Below are 23,016 nucleotides of genomic sequence, written 5' to 3' on the forward strand. Positions count from 1 at the left end.
ACTTTTGGTTTTCCAAGTTGTGTGCCATTTATCCGTTTCAGCATTGCATATCGTCGAGTTTTGTATATTATTCTATTCCTTTAACGGATCTCTTCATTACTTATTTCAAAGCGAAGCTCATAACATCGCTCGATCCATTACCCCAGCGAGCCTCTAAATTTTCCTTGTCTCAGAGGCAGCAGTAGCATCTGGTTAATCGGGTCTATGCGGAAGGAACTATGGAAATGCAAACTATAGAACATGATATGCTGCGAATTGAATTAAAACATAATCATAAACATTAAAACATAATTACAGACAATCGGTTAATTGCAATTATTGCATGCAATTATTAACTGAAACTTGGCAACTCAGCATGGCTTCTTAAAGCCTATTTCTGCGCCAGCTTCGATGTAAAACTATATTTATACTTGAACTGCTCAACCCACAATTAAAAGGGTTTAAGCTAACCTAAACAAAAAAGGTTGCCAACGCGGCGGCAGATCAGAAGACAGGTAGATAAGAAGACAGGTGTCTTCTGATCTGCCGCCGCCATCATCTCACCTCTTACCGCGGGTGTTGTACGAGTTGACTAAGGGAAATGAAGAAAAATGACTAGCTACGACCAAAGTGCTACTTCGGATTTACTGTGATCATCAACCCCTCAGCCCAGCTTGGTTATTGTGGGATCCTCCCGTTGGTAGAGGCCTTTAGTCCGGTGGAATTTTACAGGCCATTAATGAAGCAGAAAAGGTTTAGCAAACTCTTTGAAAGTCACAGTTCACGCTAGTACTGAGTGTTTGAACTTGAAATGCACTTTAAACCAACGCATAAACATGCATCACATGCTCCGAGAGAATGATACATCTGATTAAAGTCATTAAAGAGGCATCGTATTCGCCCTTTTAAGTGGATGCAAGTGATAAGATCACTTCAGAAGATCAACTTCCTCGTTGCGAGGTGCCAATGTCTACTTTATATAATTGTCCTTTATTAATTATTGATATTGATACCGCATTAATGTGGACGGGTTTTATTTTGGGACGCGACATGTCTAGACTCAAAAATGCACAGCAACATAGTTTGTTGTTGATTAATATTTTTTCGTGCAATTAAAGAATTTCACAGATTTGTTTGTGTTGAGATAATTTATTGGACTTGAATATCAAATTGGAGGACTTCTTCCTTTAAATGTCTGACGGTCTTGCGTGCTTCACTCCTCATGCTGCATACATACGGGGAGGGGAGGTTAAAGTCCCATTATGCATTTATGCGGGTTGACCAACTTTAGAGCGTGACATGACCAGATTCGTTTCAGAACATGGCAAACTAAAATGCCACTTAAAACGCTACGTGACCGCTCCGTGCATTTTATCATTCTTACCTTTTTAGCTATTTATTTTTGCATAAATAAAACCAAATTAATTAGTTGATAAACTCCAACATATCAGTGAAAAAAACCTACAAGGTACTACAAATTCGCATTAGAGCTAACATTCATATTTTTCCGTCGAGAAGATTTTACTTAAAATCTCGTACAACGGAAAACTCGAAAATATGGTTAAGAATAGACTGTGGCTACAAAAAGACATTTAATAATAGTACAATATGTTTAACCTAATTGTGGAATATTCTGCATCTTAAGTAATGTAATCTGAATTTTTAAAGTAACATAAAAAAGATAGTATGTGTATTTGACTAGAGTAGTTACAGTCATTAAAATGGCGTTATGCCTATTTAATTATAATAACAGCGCACGTTCTATTCCATGCGGGTGCGTTAGTTTTTTTTTAAGATATCGGTTTTGTTTTTTTTTATCACATATACGAGTTATTTAATTGGCGGCGTTCGATCGCCCTTGAACCGATGCGACGGCAGGTTTCGGCAGGTTCGGTTGTCGAACCCGCGAGCGTGCGTGCGATATTGCCTCTCAGGACAACTTTTACACTTTCCCGTTAAGATGAAACTGAGAACAGAAATAAAATATACGCAAACCTCCTGCTTCTATTTAGCTTTATATCTCGTTAGCTAGATTACTCTCATTATTCTTCGAACTCTACATTTTATTACGTAGAAAACTTCTCTTTATCCTCTAAATATTTTTGACGAAAACTAAAAAGCTAGTAACCTACATAAGATATAAGTTGTCGTTAATGTGAAAATGGTGTTCAAACTACTACATCTATTTTAAAAATTATAATTTAAATTTTATATTATGTACTTTTGATCTACTTGTGTACACTGGTTAATGTTTTAGGAATTTTTTTTTTAAATTTGTAACACCAGCTATTTATTCTCCTCTTCTTTTTTTTCTTAATTCAACGTTGCCAGAGATCGCTATAAAGCGATAAGGCCGCCTTTTCTATTCTACTTGTTTCTTTATGTTTCTGTTTTTATTATATTTTGTATATGTTAATGTTGTGGTATACAAATAAAGAGTTTAATAATAAAACGTGCCTGAACTCCTCATGTCTTCCTCCACAAAATGCGATATTCAGACCGATTTCTTTGACAAGAATCCAAAAACTTGACAAGATCGACTTTTCGTATTCCCTCGTGTTTTCATTCGAAAACTGAGCCAAAACAATTGTTTTTGGCATGAAAATTTAAACCAGATTGCTTCTAGGTTTCCTTTACTTACTTTCCTGTATGTTATTGTTTTTTTTTGTTTTGCAGCCTTGAATTAAATATTTTTTTATTATTTTTATATTGAAAAATACTTCATTCATATATAAGAATAACAAAATAAATCGAAACGACAATATGTAAGCGGTATCTCGTTTCGCACAGTTAATTTGTATCGATGAAATGCCTCTTTGCACTTACGATAATATAATATGTTGATATCGGTGCACGGGAGCAGGTTTTGATTTATCGTATGGTATATATTTATTAATATGTAATTTATTGCCGGTTGTGTGACATTTTTAAATAAATACCTACTTCCTGATAAAGGTAAGCCGGTTTTGAGAGTCAACTACGTATGATACAAGTACAACTCTTACTGTTTATAAATACGCATTTTCCGATAAACGTAGGCACTTACTCGTGTTTAGGTCGTAAAATATGCGCGCCATGAAATAATTATGAAATAATTGAACGGTTCTTACATTTTCTCATACTATTCCTATGAGATATGCCGACAAAATGGATAGACATAACTAAGAAATGATTTTATTTTTCCCTAGGAATGTACACCGAGCAGGCCTTTATCCGAGCTAGTAATAACTCAAATGACCTCGTCGAGGTCAACTTGAATGAAGAACTTGATTATCGATAAGACCGAATTTGCACACCTAAACTATTTTTTTTATGTTTCTATTTGTTTGTTTTTGTAGTTTGTTTTTGTGTGTGCAATAAAGAATTTAATAATAATAATAATATTTTTTTACTAATGTTTATAATATTTTAAGTATTATTTGATACTTTAATCGTTTATTCTATACTTTAGTCGAATTAGAACTTATTCTGAAGTTGTTTATTTTTACATGATATTATGATAAAAGTAATCACAGATGGTTCTCAACTGATAACAGTAAATCACTCCCAATCGATTTTGTTCTTGAAACTCCATTAAAAATTCATACGCTCATTAAAAAACCCACATTTTTTGTTTCATTAAAATCATATTTTGTTTACTGTCTAACTTTAATCTGTAACCAATCGATTTGGCTTCGTTTCGCTAAATTATTCGCTAAACGCTTCGTGAAACATTGGAGCCGACCTTGGAGTCGAGTTAGTGGTTTAACTATTATTTCATACCTTGTACCAAGTAAGACGTTTAAACTCATACAGCCAGTCTCCTAAACTAGCCTTCCAAAGTGCTAACACTTAATTAATACTTAAAAAGACGTAACTTGTATAAATAAATTCCATAACCCTTTTTAGAAAACTTATTAAACCAATCTTGTTTTCTCTTGTTAAATTACCATATGAAATTCATCATCATATTATTTCATATATGTATATTCATATATCAAACAAATATTTAATTAAATATACTACGACAATACACACATCGCTATCTAGCCCCAAAGTAAGCGTAGCTTGTGTTATGGGTACTAAGAAAGCTGATGAATATTTTTATGAATAATATTCATTAATACTTTGAATATACATATAAGTAGTGGGAATCGAACCCACGGCCTTGGGCTCAGAAAGCAGGGTGCTGCAATCTGCGCCAATCGGCCGTCGAATGATGGAACATTTTCCTGAAATTAATGAATATGATGCTTTCTACGCAGTATCGTACTGGATCGGTAGTTCGCATGGCGGCACCGGTTTATCGGTAGGGTGACAACTAGCCACGGTCTTAGCCGCTAGAGAAGACCAGGGAAAACACAGAAATTATGAATTCCTACATCATCACCCACCGGGGATGGGACCCGGGACCTCCGACTCCTCAACCATAGGTTGCCATAAGTCGTCAAGACCACGCACCCACCATTCTATATGGGCTCACCCTTCCGACACCATGAGCCCCAATTACCATAGTCAGGTTGGGTGTTTAATTTTTTTTTCTTTAATTTGAAAACCAACAGCTGTCACAGCTGACACAAGAATTAGGATACAACTTTTAGAACACCAAAATGAAGGTGTATACTCTTTTTTTGAAGGTTTATTATCTTTCATTCCGAGATTTATCCCTTTTTATTAATAATGACTGGATTATAAGTGCAGTTTATGAATTGGTAGACTTAAAGCTAATTACAGGTTTCCACAGATACATTGTTATAATTAGGTCACAAGTGCAGATTGTTATCTATTAGATCGCAGTCTCAATGCTCGTTAGACTATTGTCGATAGATTGTGACAATTAAATTACAGCTCGATTGTCACTCACAAGGTTAAGGCGAATTTATTTCTAGAACTATATAGCTATTATATTTAACATATTGATGAGGATATAACAATAGAGTGGCTTACTGTTATCCGCGACTTTACCCGATTTCTGTTTCCAGTGAAACAAAACACACAACATGTTAAACATGTTAAACACGTGAAAACCACTGTACTACTTAATAATGAGGAACTGAAACTGGAGGATACGACAGTTTTTCTAGGAATAACGTTAGATTCTAAACTTCAATGGGGCCCTCATGTAAATAATTTATCGAACAGGCTTAGTTCTGCTGCCTATGCGGTAAAGAAGATACGCCATATGACCGACGTAGAAACTGCTAGACTGGTATATTTTAGTTACTTTCACAGCATTATGTCATATGGAATTTTACTTTGGGGTAATGCTGCTGATATTAGCACTATTTTCGTGCTGCAGAAGAGGGCTGTTCGTTCTATCTACAAAATGGGTCCGAGAGAGTCATTGAGAGATAAATTTAAAGATTTTAAAATAATGACAGTGTATAGTCAGTACATATTTGAAAATTTAATGTACGTCCATAAAAACATTTCTAAATTTAAGAAAAAATGTGACTGCAATAATTTAAACATTAGAAGTAAGAATAAACTTACAGTGCAATATACTAGGTTACATAAAATTCATAATTCGTTTAAAGGAAATTGCATACAATTCTACAATAAACTACCAATTGACATCTTGGAGATGTCTCTTAAAAAGTTCAAAGTTTGTATTAAACGTAAGCTTATAGAAAAGTCCTATTATAGTATAAAGGACTACGTAAACGATAAAAAAGCTTGGGTGTAAATTATTGCTCTAACCAGGTTGCTCTTCTAATAATTTAAAATTACATTGTGAGATGGCGATAACAAAAAAAAAAAAAAAACACCCGGCTAAGTTTGTTGTGGGCTTCTTCTTAGACCGGGACGCGTTTGGAACCCTCGTAGCTTTAGTTTTAAGTTTACGAATGTGGTTATCGCCATCATCTCACTACCGTGTAATTCTTATGTACGCATCAAAAGTGCCACCTGTGGGCCTACTTGAATAAAGATATTTTTGACTTTGACTTTGACTTTGACAAACAAATTCTCCCGTTATATCCCGGTATACCTTGTTATATTTTGTGTAAATAAACAAATGTAGAAAAATTGTTTATCTAGTTTATCTTTTACTTTTATAACATAGGTGATAATTCAGTAAATTGCAATAGTAGGTATATTGTTCAATTGTCCGTTTTTCTATAAGATGCTTAAACGATGGGAGAATCCATGAATAAGTTTGGTCACTTTTTGGCGATTTAACGAAATACGTTGTTGCGCTGTGGCGTATGTGGCAAAATAAAAAGCGACCAAAATTTCCACCTTTTTCTTTACCATAGACGTACCCAGGGGGGGAGGCAATGTTGTCCTTTGTTCGATATCAAGAACTTGATAGATTTACTAATAGTATATGATGTTTGAGCCCCATTTTGGAGTACTAAACATCTTAATTCAGCGCATAGAGAATTGAAGACATCCTAGAGGTCTTACACTCCGCTATTTGTATTTAAGGTTTCAGCGAAACACTTTGCGAAATTCACGCTGAACTGAGCTATTCTAAAGAAATCCAGGAAACATTAGGCATGCCATTCCTTTCAGGCCTTTTGAGATAACGTCCTTTGTGCTGCCTGCTAAAGAAACATTTCGAGCAAGAGTGACAGCAGCTGTTGTTAGTCAAACAGATGCAAAACTTCGTCATGTCGAGGTTTTGCATCTGTTTTAGGATGCCTTTCCATGAATTATGTGGGAAGAAGCCAAGCCATGCGTAAGTATGTGACATAAAAATATTTTTTTGTGAGAATTACTAAAAATAGTTTTATATTGAAGATTATTTTACATAGGTACGAGTATGTCTATTAACTTAACACTTAAAATTTTAAACTTCAGACACTAATTAAGAACTGTAACAAAAATATTTGTTAATATTATAATATGCCTTACTCTTTAACTAAATTCTTAACCTTTAATTCTTTTTTTTTCTGAACCAACGAAAAATATATTTTTCAATGGAAATAATAATTACCCCTTTGAATTGCTAGACTTAGCCATTGGCCTAAATAAGCGCCAGCTCTTGGGTCACCAGACGTATTGAAGATTGCTATATCATTAACTTTTGTTCATTCGCGGTGCGGACGCAGAGAATAAAGATTTAAGAAATTATAAATAACACCATGCAGATTCTCCTGCTTTCGGCGGAGTGTAGCAAATTGAAGTTTAATCCGCAAAGTTAGGGCTGATTCTATCCAATACCAGGCTTTATCAATAAAAACGCCAGATTTCTTTAATTTTGCACGCTTCGTAACTTTATCAGGTGAGATCGCAATTATACGCGTACTTGTCACGCCCGGCTTCCTGGTTGTAAAATATCGCATTAATTTAATATGCTCGGTACGCAATCGATTACTGGCGATTATAAACAATATATAATTATTGTAATCGACGTCGGGCGCGTACTTCTGGCGCCACGGCACGGAGCTGTTGAATTATAAACTAACTAGCGACCCGCCGTGCAATTCTGATAGTAAATATACTACAGTACAGAATGTCTTTAAATACAACGTTAACAGCTTTTTTTGAATGGCACGCGCCGCCGACCACGCTCCCCAGCCGGCACCGCCGCAAACGCTATTTTCCTGCATATCCTCTAATATATTCACTTAAATTACATGCTGTAAAGAGCTATATTTTTTTGACGTGACAACGTCTTATAATTCAATGGAGCCCGCTGCACGCACGAAAAAACATGACGTATGCGGCCTTTGAATTGCTAGACTTAGCCGTTGGCCTAAATAAGCGCCAGCTCTTGGGTCACCAGACGTATTGAAGATTGCTATATCATTAACTTTTGTTCATTCGCGGTGCGGACGCAGAGAATAAAGATTTAAGAAATTATAAATAACACCATGCAGATTCTCCTGCTTTCGGCGGAGTGTAGCAAATTGAAGTTTAATCCGCAAAGTTAGGGCTGATTCTATCCAATACCAGGCTTTATCAATAAAAACGCCAGATTTCTTTAATTTTGCACGCTTCGTAACTTTATCAGGTGAGATCGCAATTATACGCGTACTTGTCACGCCCGGCTTCCTGGTTGTAAAATATCGCATTAATTTAATATGCTCGGTACGCAATCGATTACTGGCGATTATAAACAATATATAATTATTGTAATCGACGTCGGGCGCGTACTTCTGGCGCCACGGCACGGAGCTGTTGAATTATAAACTAACTAGCGACCCGCCGTGCAATTCTGATAGTAAATATACTACAGTACAGAATGTCTTTAAATACAACGTTAACAGCTTTTTTTGAATGGCACGCGCCGCCGACCACGCTCCCCAGCCGGCACCGCCGCAAACGCTATTTTCCTGCATATCCTCTAATATATTCACTTAAATTACATGCTGTAAAGAGCTATATTTTTTTGACGTGACAACGTCTTATAATTCAATGGAGCCCGCTGCACGCACGAAAAAACATGACGTATGCGGCGTTACATCGCTCTGAGGCGTTCCATTCGAGGCTTGAAGTGTAAGCGAGAGCGCGGAACGAGCGACAAAGAGGCACAGTCGGCCTCCGCGTTCGACATCTGTCTCTCTCCTACTTGAGTGAGCGATGCGTCCGCGTGGACAGCTTCTATACAATAATACATTTACATGTTTTCGGCAAGGATGAAGTGCAGTGAAAAGTGAATGTGGTGTCAATTGTTAATAGCAACGATAATATCTATCAAACAAATAAAATTAAAATTTTCTTTTGCAAAATGCAACCATTCCATCAGTATTTTCTTACGACGTTGTCACGTGTAACTATCGTCAGTAAGCCGACTTTACAGACAACCAATTTTTTTATTTTACAAACAGTTATGCACAAAAATAACAAAATAGACTTAGCTAAAAATAAAATAGGACTAGCACAAGACCCTCATCATCGTCCACAAATTGCTAAACATATATTGAAAACATATAGGGCTACATACAATTTGAAAAAGAAAGTTAAGTTATTATAAAAATAAATAAATTAATCATCATTTATAATGCAAACTACTACTTAATACGACTTGTTATTTTTAATTTTTATATTTCAGATTGCTTAGAACCAACTACTTGGTTAAAGACAAATAATAGCTCTTTAAACTACATCTAAAGAGCTATTATTGATTTAAAAATCGAAGGACAAAAAACCGTCACTGTCGCTGGTATAAAATAACACCTCACGTATGACAGTTTAGTTTAGACGCGACAACGGAGAGGAAAATGAGAAAAGCACGGTTTCCACATTAGATAATAAAAGACAACATAATTATTCTGCACTCGTTGCTTGAATAATTGAATATTCAGGCGGCTATTATTTCTATTCTAGATTAGCGGCTTGTTAGCTTCTTGTTAGCGGATAATGTGGGTACTCTATATAAAGACCTGCTATTATAGTGATAATGGATCTAGATTATTATTCATTTGTGTGGGCGGGGGCCCGTGCTCTATTACGCGTGTAATATGCTCTCGATTTACTGTATAAGGTTTTTAAGATCAATACAACATGGTATTATGCTATCGGTGTAACACATAAATGATGAATAAGTTTAGGAATTAATTATGACACATATCCTACCTACTTTGTTGCAAATTATGGAAATAAACAATTATTACAACAAAATTTAATCAAGGCAAGAGAAATCAAAGGAGGAGAAGAAAAGCAGGAGAATCTGTATGGTGTAACTTAACAATGATTGTAAAGTCAACAAGGATGAGGATGCTCCGGTTTCGGAACGAAACGAAAACGAGCGAACATTGCTGAAGATCTGTTTGGTGTGGAGTATAAGGATTGAAGAAATTATAAATTATCCCATACAGATTCTTCTGATTTTCGCGGAGTATAGCAAAATAAGCCTTATTTTCATAATGTATCATGGATTTCCGCAAAGTAACGCCTGCTTCTATCCAATATTTGTTTTAAATGATAATAATGGCGATCATCGTAAGAACGGGCGGCTAAGTTGATTGATGTTTGTGAATTGGGGATTTGGCAAAGTCCTCCTAACATTAACTGTCCCCTTATTAAGAGGTATGGACGCTGCGGAAGGATGAGGAATTCTATTTGAGCTAAGGTGAAAAATAGGAAATGATTGTCGTTAACTTTCCTAAAGAGATCGATGCTTACATTCTTATTATAAAGAAAAATCTGAAATAGTAAAGAATTAAAGGAAATTTTTGTTGTGGGTCTTTTATGTAAAGCCAGCATTTTGTCAAATTTGGCATTAGCCCAGTGGGTAGGATTTCGACTTCACTTTCGGGGGGCCGAGTTCGAATCTTAGAGTTAGATTATAAATGTATATTGGTTCTTTGTAATCATTGGGTGGATCCGGTTTCACGTCTTATATAACTCCGGGGGTTAATAAATCAGAACGGTTCAAATATATACTTACTGTAGCTAGTATGATAATTGGTTATAAGTATTAAACATTCAAAGTGTGTTTCAAATTAGAAATTCATATATTTTAACTAAGCTTACTTTATTCTTGCACTTTTTTTTATTCCATTACAAGTTATCCCCTGGCTTTGTAGCTAGGGGACTAGCCACGGCCAAAGCCTCCCACCAGACAAAAACTTCGTCAAGACTGTCTGTTTGTAGTCAATCTTACAACAGGTCGAAAAGCTTGCAAGATAGTTAGCATTAATTTTTCTATCTTGTGAGAGATGAAAGCGGAGACGGATGCAACCTTGTCATTAAAAAATTCATTCGTTGTATATTAACTTCGCTGCAATAAATGTATTTTAACTAATTTTTTAGACAATTACATGATTCCTAGGTCTAAAATTACCTTAACAAACATATTATTATAAAAGCATATACTAAATCCCATTGCTCCAAGTTGGGCACTTAATTACTAGTCTACAGTGGAAAGTATCAATGAAAAAACTTCGTTAGAGTGCTACCAAGTTTGGTAGTTCATTACTCGCCGCTAATATGGTGTTAGCAAATGGTCAGTGTGGCGCCGACTTGAAAATCGATTACGAGTTTTTGTCTATCTTGCTCGTACATCGATTTATATCTTAATCTTTGAAACCTAAATGTAAAAGGTATGAAAAGTGTCAGAATCGCACTACAAAAGGTAATGCACTGGAAAAAATTCGTGTGAATTTAGGGAATTGAATGAATGAAAAAATAATTTATTCATTTCTCCATTTCACTTATATAAGTACAGTATAATGTTGCTTACGGGCTTTTTTGTTACACAGTTATAATGTGGGGACTGATGATTGAACTAGGTAAAACCTGTGTCTCAAGTTTAAGAATTTTATTATAGGTTCTTTATTCACGATTTGAGCACTAAGTTATAATGAGCTTTTCTTCTTTTTTTTCCGTAAGAAGAAACTTATCTTCAAATTAGGTTGCATTAAGAGATAACAAACGATCTAAACGATTTCTAACAGCTCCAACTTCTATGTTAAGAATTTGTAACACAACGCAAAAACTCGACAATGGTTGGAACGAAATAATATTTTCGGTTTCTGTTTTGATTGTTTGCATACAGTAAAATGTTTACAGTTAAATTAGGTAAACGTCAAAGGAATAGCTTATAAAGACATATTTTGAAAATGCCTAGTTTTATATGGAAGCCTTAGGTGTTAATAAGTTCCCAGGGTCATTGAGTTGTTCATAAATATCCTCCTGAGATTGCCACGTCTTTGACCGTTCTACTCTTCTTAACCAGGTGTCTAATTCTATCGTCTCTATTGTTGCAGCACGCTAATGCCGTCCGGGAATCAGCTCGACTCATCCTCGATAAACCAGCACCAGACTCCGACGACGCGATGATCCTCGCCAGAGCTCTACGCACCAGACCTGCAGTCAACATGCTACCAGCCGCCAAAGCTGGCACATTCTTCGCAAGAGACAATCTATCGAACTTTATCGACTGGTGCAGAAAAGCTTTGGGCATCCTTGAATGTCTTTTGTTTGAAACTGACGATTTATGCCTGCGAAAGAATGAAAAACACGTAGTTTTATGCCTTTTAGAAGTTGCCAGAAAAGGAGCTGTTTTAGGCATGCCTGCTCCGTTATTAGTGCAAATGGAAAAACAGATTGAACGGGAGTTAGCTGGTGAAGAGCTGAGACCAGATGATTCCGCGTTAGGCCTGGTTCCGTCCGGACCTCAGCCACAATTGGTAACCAATGATCTGAGAAGTTTGGATGAGAGAGTCAGAGATTTGGTGGCGAGATGCTCCTGTCCAACCCAGTTCCCGATGGTGAGGGTTTCCGAGGGCAAGTACAGGATTGGTGACACCAGGATGCTGATATTCGTCAGGGTAAGTTTATATTATGTCTCTATTTGATGATCAGCTAATAAATGGCGATTCAGCTAAAGAATAAATTGCGCTAATCTGAAGATAATATGCCAGGGTATTAAGACGTGAATATAATCAAGTAAAAAAAAATCAAAATACAGAACCCTCATTCGCTTGCTCACAAACTATTCCGATTTTCCCTATCTTATGGTAAATGTTTAAAACATAAGAGGTAAATACTCTCAACCCCTAAATGGACTAAAGTGATCAACCACCTGTTCGAGAAACCAACTAAAGTTGAGTGGTTTTTGATGCTTCAATATGAGTCGTGTACGCGGTTACTGTATGTTCTTAATTCTGTGATCTGCTCATCAGCAAGAGTGTTTATGATACAAAGTTCAACGATAGGCTAAGTCGATAATGCGACAATTATGCTAACAATACGAGTCATTTGTGATAATTAATTGGTAGTTTATACTAAGTCTATCATGGATACGTAACTTTACATAATACGTGTAAACATAACTATATAAGTAAGTAACGATATTCTTTGATTGGAATAGATTAAAAGTTAAAAGTTTTAACTAGCTTCAAGATGAAACGCGTTGCAAATCTATGAGGAGACTACCTTTTTTTTGGTTACGGTGGGGGAGAGGGGGTCTAGATAAGAATCATGATCATTATTAGCGGGGTTCAATCCCAGAAAAAAAAGTTCATTTATTTCAAGTAGGCATAGGCCTAATACAAGCACTTTTCAAGTATGTATATTTGTAGTGACTCTACCACTGGTTTCATAGAATACTAGCGTACCCAGCCCGCTTCGCCGGGCTAGATTTTGGTTTATTTTATTTAAACAATAAACATCATTAAAATTTTAATTTAAGTCTCATAATATATTAAATCATTTACATTTCTCCGTATTCATTCTGTTTTATTCTCTTCTCGAGCGCGTGAAGATCATTATCTACACCCATGTACACCCAACAATAGAATATCATCATAGTAAATAAAAGCTGTATTTTACAGTTCAGAAATAGGAGTGCTTCGATCGTCACCAAACTTTACAGGATTACTCGCCAGGTCAATCCGGAGATTCCCTGAAAGTTTAATTGATCAGTCCAGCCGTTTCGGAGCCTATACGGAACATACCCACACACTTTCTCTTTTATATATATATAGATAGTACTAGAATACAGTTGTCACAACCAAGATCATCACTTACATCCTTCTCGCGGTTGGTGATTATCGAGCACCCTTCCGGTTTTTAGAGGCCTTTAGTACAGTAGTGGACCTAAACAGGCTATAGATGAAATTATAGGAGTATAGTGCATTTAAGAAAAAAGTGATTTGTAATAGTTTTAACAAATGCAACGTTGAGTTGAATGTGGTAATTAATGTTTATGATATAAAGGTGAGCAGGAAGACATGCTGACATTGATGGATAACTTTATTTACTTAACTTGTTATAGTGGAATCTAGGATTGTGTGTGAATCATCGGATTATCTCCAATTGAGTTCTGCAAGTTTAGCATTTTAGAACTATTACATGTTTAAATGATTATCATTTATTAATATTCGTAATTGAATAATGGTTTTTTTTTTTTTTGCGTGAACTCTTAATTTAAAATCCCGCACTATGGAATTCAACTAGTCTTAGAAGACTGAAACATAATACTTATGAAAAAAATATTTATGAAAAAAACAAACACAACCTTTGTGGCGCAGTTGTGAGAGTTGTGGTCCTATAAGTGGGAGAAATCGGATTCGATTCCCGGCGAGAGCTATTTGGAAATTTATAATTTTAGAATTCTCCCTAGACCTTCACTGTTGTTAAACTTGACAGCTTCTTTGGTTTAACGGTTCTAGTTTTGTTTTATTTAGTTTAATGTTCGAAAAAGGATTATGAGGTCCTGGGTTCGATTCCTGGATCGGGCCGAGAATTTATTTTGAGTTTTTTTGCAAAAAACTCCTCAATACAAGCCTGGAGTTAGAAATTGCCGGTGGAGAGCCCGTTCAGCCTTCGGTTCGGCTAAAATCACTCATCATAATCATATCAACCCATTGCCGGCGTAATACAGGGCACTTTTGCAATGAGAAGGGTTTCGGCAGTAGCCCACCACGCTGGGCATGTGCGGAGTGGTGGACCACTTGGTTAAATATATATTTTTTTTGTTCGTCATAATCACTAACATGAGATTATAATCGTTTAAACCCGCCAACCCACATTTGCAGCGTGGTGGGTTTTAATTCTCCAAAACCGTCTCTCCTATGCGAGACGAGGCCTGTGCCCAACAGTGGACATGAGACATATAATTTCGCTCAATCAACAAATTGATTATATACAAATAGTAAATATGCACACAAATGAAATTGTATTCATGAGTTCATATACAAACACATATCATTGACATCGTGGGAAAATTACTGAGACGATAGTATTTCGATGACACATACATACAAACATACAATATGCAACAGTTATGAGTACCTACTCATGAGCTTTTAATTATGGACTCTATGCTTTATATGTAAGGTTCATTTTAATTTTAAGGCGGTGTTTGTTTGTCCTCGTTACACCTATAGGCCTGAACCTTGCGACCCTCAATAAGGAGTGATTGACAGAATCGATGTACCAGTATAATGAGACCTGCGCCATTAAGAATTGTGTTTTAAAGAAGAGCTCCTTAAATTGGTCAATACTATCCTATATCCAAAATTAGACGTTTTCAATAATGAATTTATCAATAGGCCGGTCGCAAATTCATCGATTTGTTTACATTTTATTGTCACACAGAACAACAATATACTTGTATATATTCTTACTTTTTTTTTTATTTATTTGTTAGGAGTATGTAGGTACCATAAGTCGGGCCGGCCTTATTGCTTGTATATCGTTCCATATTATGAAAGCTTGTAATGTAATATAAGCTGTGAGCCTATTTTGTTATACTCCGCGAAAGGCAGGAGAATCTGTATGGTGTAATTTAAAATTTCTCCACTCAACACCAAACAGATTTTTTATTTATTTATTTATTAGCTTCTCAAGGGAAACAAACAGTACTATTACACATAAAAGTAATGCCGTATTTATGAATCACATAAACCAATGAAGTTTCCACAACTTGGTTATACATATAATACGATAACATTAACCACAATTGCTTAGGAGTAAGTACCAACCAAGCAATTATTATACAAAAAAAGAAAAAAAAAATTAAATTAAAACAAAAAATGAAAAACAAAAGCTTTAAAGCTTATAATACTTATTTTGCCATAATACATTTCCTAAAAGTGCCAATTTTGACATGAAAAATGTCCGTCTCACAATTCTTGTTGTTAAAAGCATTGCACGCACGAGATAAAAAGTTATTTGCCGAATACCTTGTCTTTCATCTAGTCAACGCAAAGGGAGATCTTCGGCAAACCCTCTAACCACATTTCGCTCCGAAACCGGAGCGAAATGAGGACGCTATACAATCTATAATTGTTACTCAACAGTTAATAATATAAAAGGATTGAAGAAATTACGGATTGGCGCAGTTTGCAGCGCCCCTGCTTTCTGAGCCCCAGGCCGTGGTTTCGATTCCCACTACTGGAAAATGTTTGTGTGATGAGCATGAATGTTTTTCAGTGCCTGGGTGTTTATATGTATATTCTATGTATTTATGTATATTATTCATAAAAATATTCCCCAGGCATCTTAGTACCCATAACACAAGCTACGCTTACTTTAGGGCTAGATGGCGATGTGTGTATTGTCGTAGTATATTTATTTCTCACATAGAGAAATAAAGAAATCAAACTTATAGCAAGGTATTGTTTTTTTATATATTATATGTATATATTTAAGTAATGAAATATGTATTTTATAGGGTATATATGCACCACCTAACTTTTTTCTGTAACTGTTATTTATCTTCGCCATAGGTTGCCTGGAAGAAATCGCTATGTAGCGATAAGGCCGCCAAATTGTATACATTGTTTTGTTATACTTTTCTTTTTGTTCTATGTACTTTTTGTGGTGTGCAATAAAGGTATATTCATTCATTCGTTCATTCAAAATATGGGAAAGTTGTACCACCATGCTTATTTCTGCCGCTAAGCAGCATTGTCGCAATGTTGTGTTCCAGTCTGAATGGCGTAGTTGCCGGTGACACCGGGATGCCCTGTTCATAGGCGATGGTCACTTACCATGGGGTGGGGTATTTGCTTGGTCCATCAATTAATAATTCTAAAAAAACACCCTACTTTCTGAGCTTTAATTTGAATGAATGTACTGTAGCCCTTCTACAGCTAAAATAGAGTTCAAAATCTACAGTTTGATTGGAGCCCTCCAGTGGCGCGTGCCAAAAATAGCTACAATATTGCATTTTAATTTTTCAAATAAGGCTCTTAGGCTGTCCAAGTAGGTACACCGAAAACAGGTTGCGGTCACAACACCTAGTACGAGATCAAACACTCGCAGGCGATGATCGTTTCCAAGTATCAAAACAGTAGATCCATCGGATCGAACGAAGAACCAGTTTACTTTACATCAATATAAATTGGATCTTAAGTGCCACGTTTTGAATTTCAAAAGAAATTACTTCATTTGTGGTTTTTATTTCACTATCGTTGCGTCATCGTCTGCGATATGTAAACCCTTAAATCTTGTCACCATATACGTGGTTTCCATCCACGGTCACGGGGGTATTCAGTCTAAACTTTACCAATACTAAGTTCCGAATTTCATAAGAGGCGCCGTTAGGATGTCGTTATCCGTATTGTTCCACTGCCAGAGGTGTCATGGCTTAATATCGCTAAAGCAATAATTGTGTAAGATTAAAAGATTGTCAAGTTACAGGTATTTCTCTTTAATACACCAAAGCAACGTGCTTTTTATAAATTCGCTCAGATTTTCTTCATCATCATCATCAACCAACCAGTCCACTACTTGACATAGGTCCTTTGTAGGGATTTTCAAATAGTCCAGCGCCACCCTGCGACTCGCTGGATAACATCCGTCTACCTCATCGGGGGTCTCTCAACGCCGCGTTTACCGGTGCGAGGTCTCCATTCCAGTACCTAGCGACCCCAACACCCATTTTCCATGTTCTTCGAACTATGTTCCCCGCCGACTCGTTGAGCTACGTCGGTAAAATTTTCTATAATTCGAAACACAAAATTAAGGTACTGTCTCGATATTCGAACGCTATTGTCGATATTAGGTGTGCAGTGTCATTTCGTACTAAGGGAACTGAATCCGCTGGCCGCAAAGGTCAAACTCCAAACGCTCCACACAATATCGACCGATTTGATTTGACCAAACAAGGGAATCTAACCGTCTATGATTCATCTGTGCCTTAATGGATCTTGTATCCGCTTTTATAGACCAAAATAGACTGGAACCGATTATGTCTATTTATATGTAGGTCTGCAGGTCTCCATTAGTGAATTAAAAACATGTGGACACTCGAAACTGGATGAGTTTTGACAGCTCTTAGATTAAAATGAGATGTACTGATTTCCTCATTGCTGTTTTTGGCGAACTGTTCAAATTCTACAAATATGTATCAAAGGTTTAGTGTTACATAAAAATAAACAATGCTGATTGTGCAGTGGCGTGCGCTACATACAGGCACAAACGGACGGCCTTTTGACGGCCGATTGGCGCAGTGGGCAGCGACCCTGCTTTCTGAGTCCAAGGCCGTGGGTTCGATTCCCACTGCTGGAAAATGTTTGTATGATGAACATGAATGTTTTTCAGTGTCTGGGTGTTTATATGTATATTATAAGTATTTATGTATATTATTCATAAAAAAAAATATTCATCAGTTAAGATAACTAGTACCCATAACACAGGCTACGCTTACTTTGGGACTAGATGGCGGTGTGTGTATTGTCATAGTATATTTATTTATTTATAAAAGCACTGCTTACCGTAAAATTTTTGCATTGCTCATAAAGGGGAAGGATTTTTCCATCTTACGCTATCTTCCTTCTGTAAGCATACCCAGGTCAAAAATCCTTTGCAAGCTCATGGGACTTAAACCTTACATAAAAGGAGTATTTTTTTTTGGTGTAACAGAAATGATAGAAATATTTCTTTGTATATTCCATCACAGCCTATTTGAAATCAATTATTAGGCTTGAAACTGAACTGGTGGCAGAGTGACTACAAACAGCCAGACTTGACGTTGCCCAAGTGCTTATATTATTAGGGCTACTTGAAATAAATGAATTTGATTTTTTTTTACGAAACTAGGGTAGGTACCTTTGCTATGAATTTATGGCTATGAATTCATATCACGATTGTTATTGTAATACATATTTTTGACGTCATACTTGACAGTTCTTTCTTCACTGTGGGTAGGGGTAACGTAGAAAAATGCTTTGGAAGAAATGCAGGAAACCACATCGATGCAGCGTAAAAAATGAATAGCAACTCATGTACAAAAAATACGATTCACAAAAGATTAGAAAGCCTAGCTGGCTTTAAATAAAATGTAGCTTCCAATCGAACTGGTTCTTCAATGTTTTTAATTGTATTTTCATTCTTAACAAATTTCTTTTCCAGATTCTCCGCTCCCACGTCATGGTACGCGTCGGAGGTGGATGGGACACCTTGGCGCACTACTTGGACAAACACGACCCTTGCCGCTGCCGTGCCCAGCACCGAACCTCCCTCTCAGCGCGCTTAGCCCGCCCCAAGCACGACCTAGCCGGCGCCACCGTCACCTACGAACGACCGGACCCTGGCCCAGCTTCTCTCCCATACAAGGACCCTGGCCCAGCCTCTCTCCAATACAAAGAACCTAAAACATACGAGCCGATGTCGCTGCCATACACTAAAGTTTACAATGACGAACCAAGGTCAGGCCAATATTTGTCGAGCAACAAGTTAGACGCGCCAAGCAGTCTGCCTTACATGGGAGATTTAGACAGAGCTGCCTCTCCGAGCAGGAAACATCTCGCCCCAAGGAATCATAGCCCAGCTAGAAGCACCAGGCATTCTTCCTCACCGGATAGAAGAACGAAAATCGTGACTTCGAACCATTTGGTCCCTTCCCCCCACGCGATTAGAAATAAGAGTCCAAGGCCAGTGTCTCCAGTCCCAGCTGTTGAAAGCGCGTCCGATAACGGGTCTGAGGTGTCTGATGAAGGGTACAGGAGTTTAGGCGTTGTGGCAGGGTCCACGCAAGGGTCTCCATCTACGAAGACTACGAACAGATATTCGCTGCACAGTCAAAATTCTATGGACGACGCTGATTTTAGTGGTAAGTTCATTTTGGCTATCTTAATATATGATTTTCTGTTCTCTTTCGGTGCCGACCTTTTTTCCAGTTCATGGGGGTATTGGTAATTGTCATCATCTATGCTTATCATAAATCTGTAACGGGACAAATTCTGTACGTTGAAGATATTTAAAAGTTTATTTTTTATTGCACTCTATAACGGATACTGAAACTGTATTTTTTTTCATTCGTGTCTGTCTGTATCTAGGCCGCGCATTACGCTGACCCTACACAATGAAATAATCGAAACTTTGCACGATTTTAGGTCATACTGCGAGGTAGGACATAGGATATTTCTGGATACTTTTAATCCCGAAATTCAGCTCATTTCCTTTGGAAGAAGGCATGAAAATATTGGACGATTTTAAATTATAACTCCGTCAAATGTTAACCGATTCAAATAATTATCTTTTACGGGATGGGTACTATCAGTTAAGTTTTCGTGTAGATCTGATAAATTTATCAATAAGCATAATAAAGCTGTTTGTTTGCGGGGTTAGAAGTAACAAGTTTTGACCAAATTCTGTAAAACTAGGCCTCCCGAACGAGTTACTGGATGCAATCGATTGATTTATAAAGCCTTATCACCACCTCCTGAGTTTACAGTTATATTACGAGAGTAATACAATTTTATAAATTTAAACCCGACAGTTGGCGCTACATTCGCTATAAGACTGATGTAAAGGCATTGATGGTAGGAGAGCCGTAATTTAATTGGTTAAAGCGGTGATTGCCAGAGAGTCGCAGGTTCAAATCCTGTCGGTTCCGAAAATTTGTACCTATATGCTTTTTAAATTTATAAAATTGATAACTCCTCCAAGTGTAGGTAAAAAAACTAATAAAAATTATAAAGCAATACAAGTCATATAAAGGTACAAAATTTTTAAGATTAGCGCTTTTACTTTTAGGAGACTAGTAAAAAATCACGTAAAGAAAGTTGAGAAAAAGTTATAGAAAACCATGTACACACCTGATGTTTACTTGCAAAATGCGTATTTCACATTACTTTCATGTCGCACTCGATTGGACAAATATGTAAACTTAAACAATGAACTTACCTAGTCAACTAGGAATGCAGCTGTATTCACACCTGAGCTTCGCGATATGATTTCTACTAATATAGCTAGCATGTTTTCTAAAATACTTCGATAATATACACATCGCCATCTAGCCTCAAAGTAAACGTAGATTGTGTTTTGTATACTAAGATGTCTTATGAATATTTTTTTTATGAATAATATACATTAATACTTAGAATATATAATCATGTTCGTAACACACATATAAATCCAGTTGTGGGATCCGAACCCACGGCCTTGGACTCAGAAAGCAGGGTCAAACCGTGCCGTGGATATCCAGGGGTTGATCCGATGATGATGATGATGATGATTTTTAAGGACTGCATACATTATAACCAACCCCACAGCCATTCTCAAATTGTTGTTTGAATCGATCGTAGATAAAGAGGCCTCATAAAACGCATTCCGTTACGTTCGCTGGGCAGTTCGGATGCAGTCCATGAAATTTCTATTACACGTGTTACTAATTACAGCTGTTGCACTAGAAACGACGGATAGAAACAATCGCCGGGCGATCCGGCCGAACGGAACGGAAGCAGCGCAAGATGGTTTTTAAATGTCCGATTTGCAAAACGTGTTACCGTTCTTGCGAAATAAAAAAAACAAACAAAATAGTTATTCTTCATTCAAATTATCATCAAATTGTTAATTTTGAATTAGGAATTTTGAATTTCGAATTATTGAGGCTCAGGATTGTTCGGAAACCGGAAATTGTAGGATTTAATGTCATGCTCATACGAGTAGCACATGACGTCACATCGGTGGACGTCTCAGTGAACCTACTTTATAAAGTCATCTGCGTACTTAGTTAGTCCTAAAATTGCTAAAAGCTGGTAAAATAATGTTTTAGCCCATTTAAAAGTAAAATAATTTTTGGATTTTCGCCTAAGGATTAAATTTGATTGTCAATATCAATTTTATTATAGTTCCGTCCGATGCTATAATAAAAACAATTTCAGGCCTTAACTATCAGAAAAGTATTCATCAAATACAAAATAGGTCTGAATCGGAATCGAACCAGAACCCTTTCACATATAAGGCTAGAGAGACGTCAAAACTAACTTTTATTTAGGCGTCATTCCCAGCTGAATTGGCTTTCGAACAATGCGTCCACACAAGCTGTAAACAGCACCAAATCAAGGCCCACCATGTGTAGATAAATTGCGCACGGACTGTCATTACGTATGTATACATAATCATACCGAATGACAGATTACAACTGTTATGGTTGCTATTCGATATATAGCGCCATATATACGCCTGTTACAGCAGTGTTTATGATCAATGAGTCGGTCTTAGATTACATATAATGCACCTTACTAATATTATAAATGCGAAAGTTTGTTTGTTCCTTCCAATACAGGGTGTATTGGAAGGAATACTTAGAAATAGACATGATGACTTATTTTGCCCCATGATGTTCGGAAGCATCCAAAAATCTTATTTTTGCAAATTAAAGGTTTTATAGTATCAATAAAACCTTTAATTGCAATTATATCCCGGGTAAAATCACGCCGGGTGTCATGGCCGTACTCGTGACGAATTAGAGGTTTAAGTCCTTGTTCCATAGCTAAAGATTATTGATTTGTGTGTGTGTATGATAAACATGAACGTTTTTTGTCTGGCTGTGTATCTGTATATTATAAGTATTTAAGTACAGTATTCATAAAAATATAAATCAGTTATCTTAGTACCCACAACACAAGCTTACTTTGGGGCTAGATGGCGATGTGTGTACTGTCGTAGTATTTATTTATATTTATTATTTACTGCTGGACATAATTTTTTTTTGTAGAGAATACCAAATTCCATGGTCCTATTTTTTATATAGACAATACCAGCTGTGGCCCGCGTTTCACGTGAGCGGGGTTTTACAAATCCCTTGGGAACCAGGAACTCTTCTTCTAGGATGAAAAGTATGCCTATGGTACTCTTACCTTGCATTGATAATTATTTATAAAAAATATCAAATGTAACGTAAAGGGAGTAATGTTAAGGGAGGTTCAGTCTTAGTTAGGCATAAATTTGTCTTAAGGCGATTTTTGACTTTGGCTTAAGGCGATGTTGGGACTAATGGATGTAAAGACATTCGAATGTCTGAGGCCTCATCTTCGGAGGCAAAGACGCTTTGCTGAGGTTGCTGATATACCATGTTGCCCTAGTCCTTCTTAGACTGGAGCATTGTTCTAGGAACTAGCAAACATAGTTTAAAAAAAATAAACAGCCGGTATTAGACTACACATTTTTCACTTACGAACATTGTCTATATGATAAAATAGATTGAGAATTAGTTTAGAATTAAATTGGGGAATTTCATCCTAAGGGCATCCTGTGAGAGTCCGACTTGGGACTGATGGAAGGACGCTTTATTGTCGTTACTGATATAAATATGCTGTCCTAGTCATTCTTAGATCAGAGCATTGTTTTAGGAAATATCAAACGAACTACGAAGATATAAAAAATAGTTGGTATGAGACTGCACTTACAAACATTGTTTAAGGC

At 36.6% G+C, this 23,016-nt stretch overlaps 1 protein-coding gene across 2 annotated transcripts in view; it reads left to right on the plus strand.

The window, feature by feature from the left end:
* Positions 1–23,016, plus strand: part of LOC120628206 (GAS2-like protein pickled eggs) — a 197,665-nt gene that overhangs the window by 168,981 nt on the left and 5,668 nt on the right. For both annotated transcript variants that reach the window (XM_039896460.1, XM_039896459.1), the window contains exons 3-4: positions 11,619–12,182; positions 18,718–19,417. In XM_039896460.1, the coding sequence (XP_039752394.1) occupies positions 11,619–12,182; positions 18,718–19,417 (1,264 nt within the window). The remainder of the gene's footprint in view (positions 1–11,618; positions 12,183–18,717; positions 19,418–23,016) is intronic.

This window comes from Pararge aegeria, chromosome 12 (genome assembly GCF_905163445.1).
Source record: "Pararge aegeria chromosome 12, ilParAegt1.1, whole genome shotgun sequence".
In the NCBI taxonomy this organism is placed as follows: Eukaryota; Metazoa; Arthropoda; class Insecta; order Lepidoptera; family Nymphalidae; genus Pararge; species Pararge aegeria.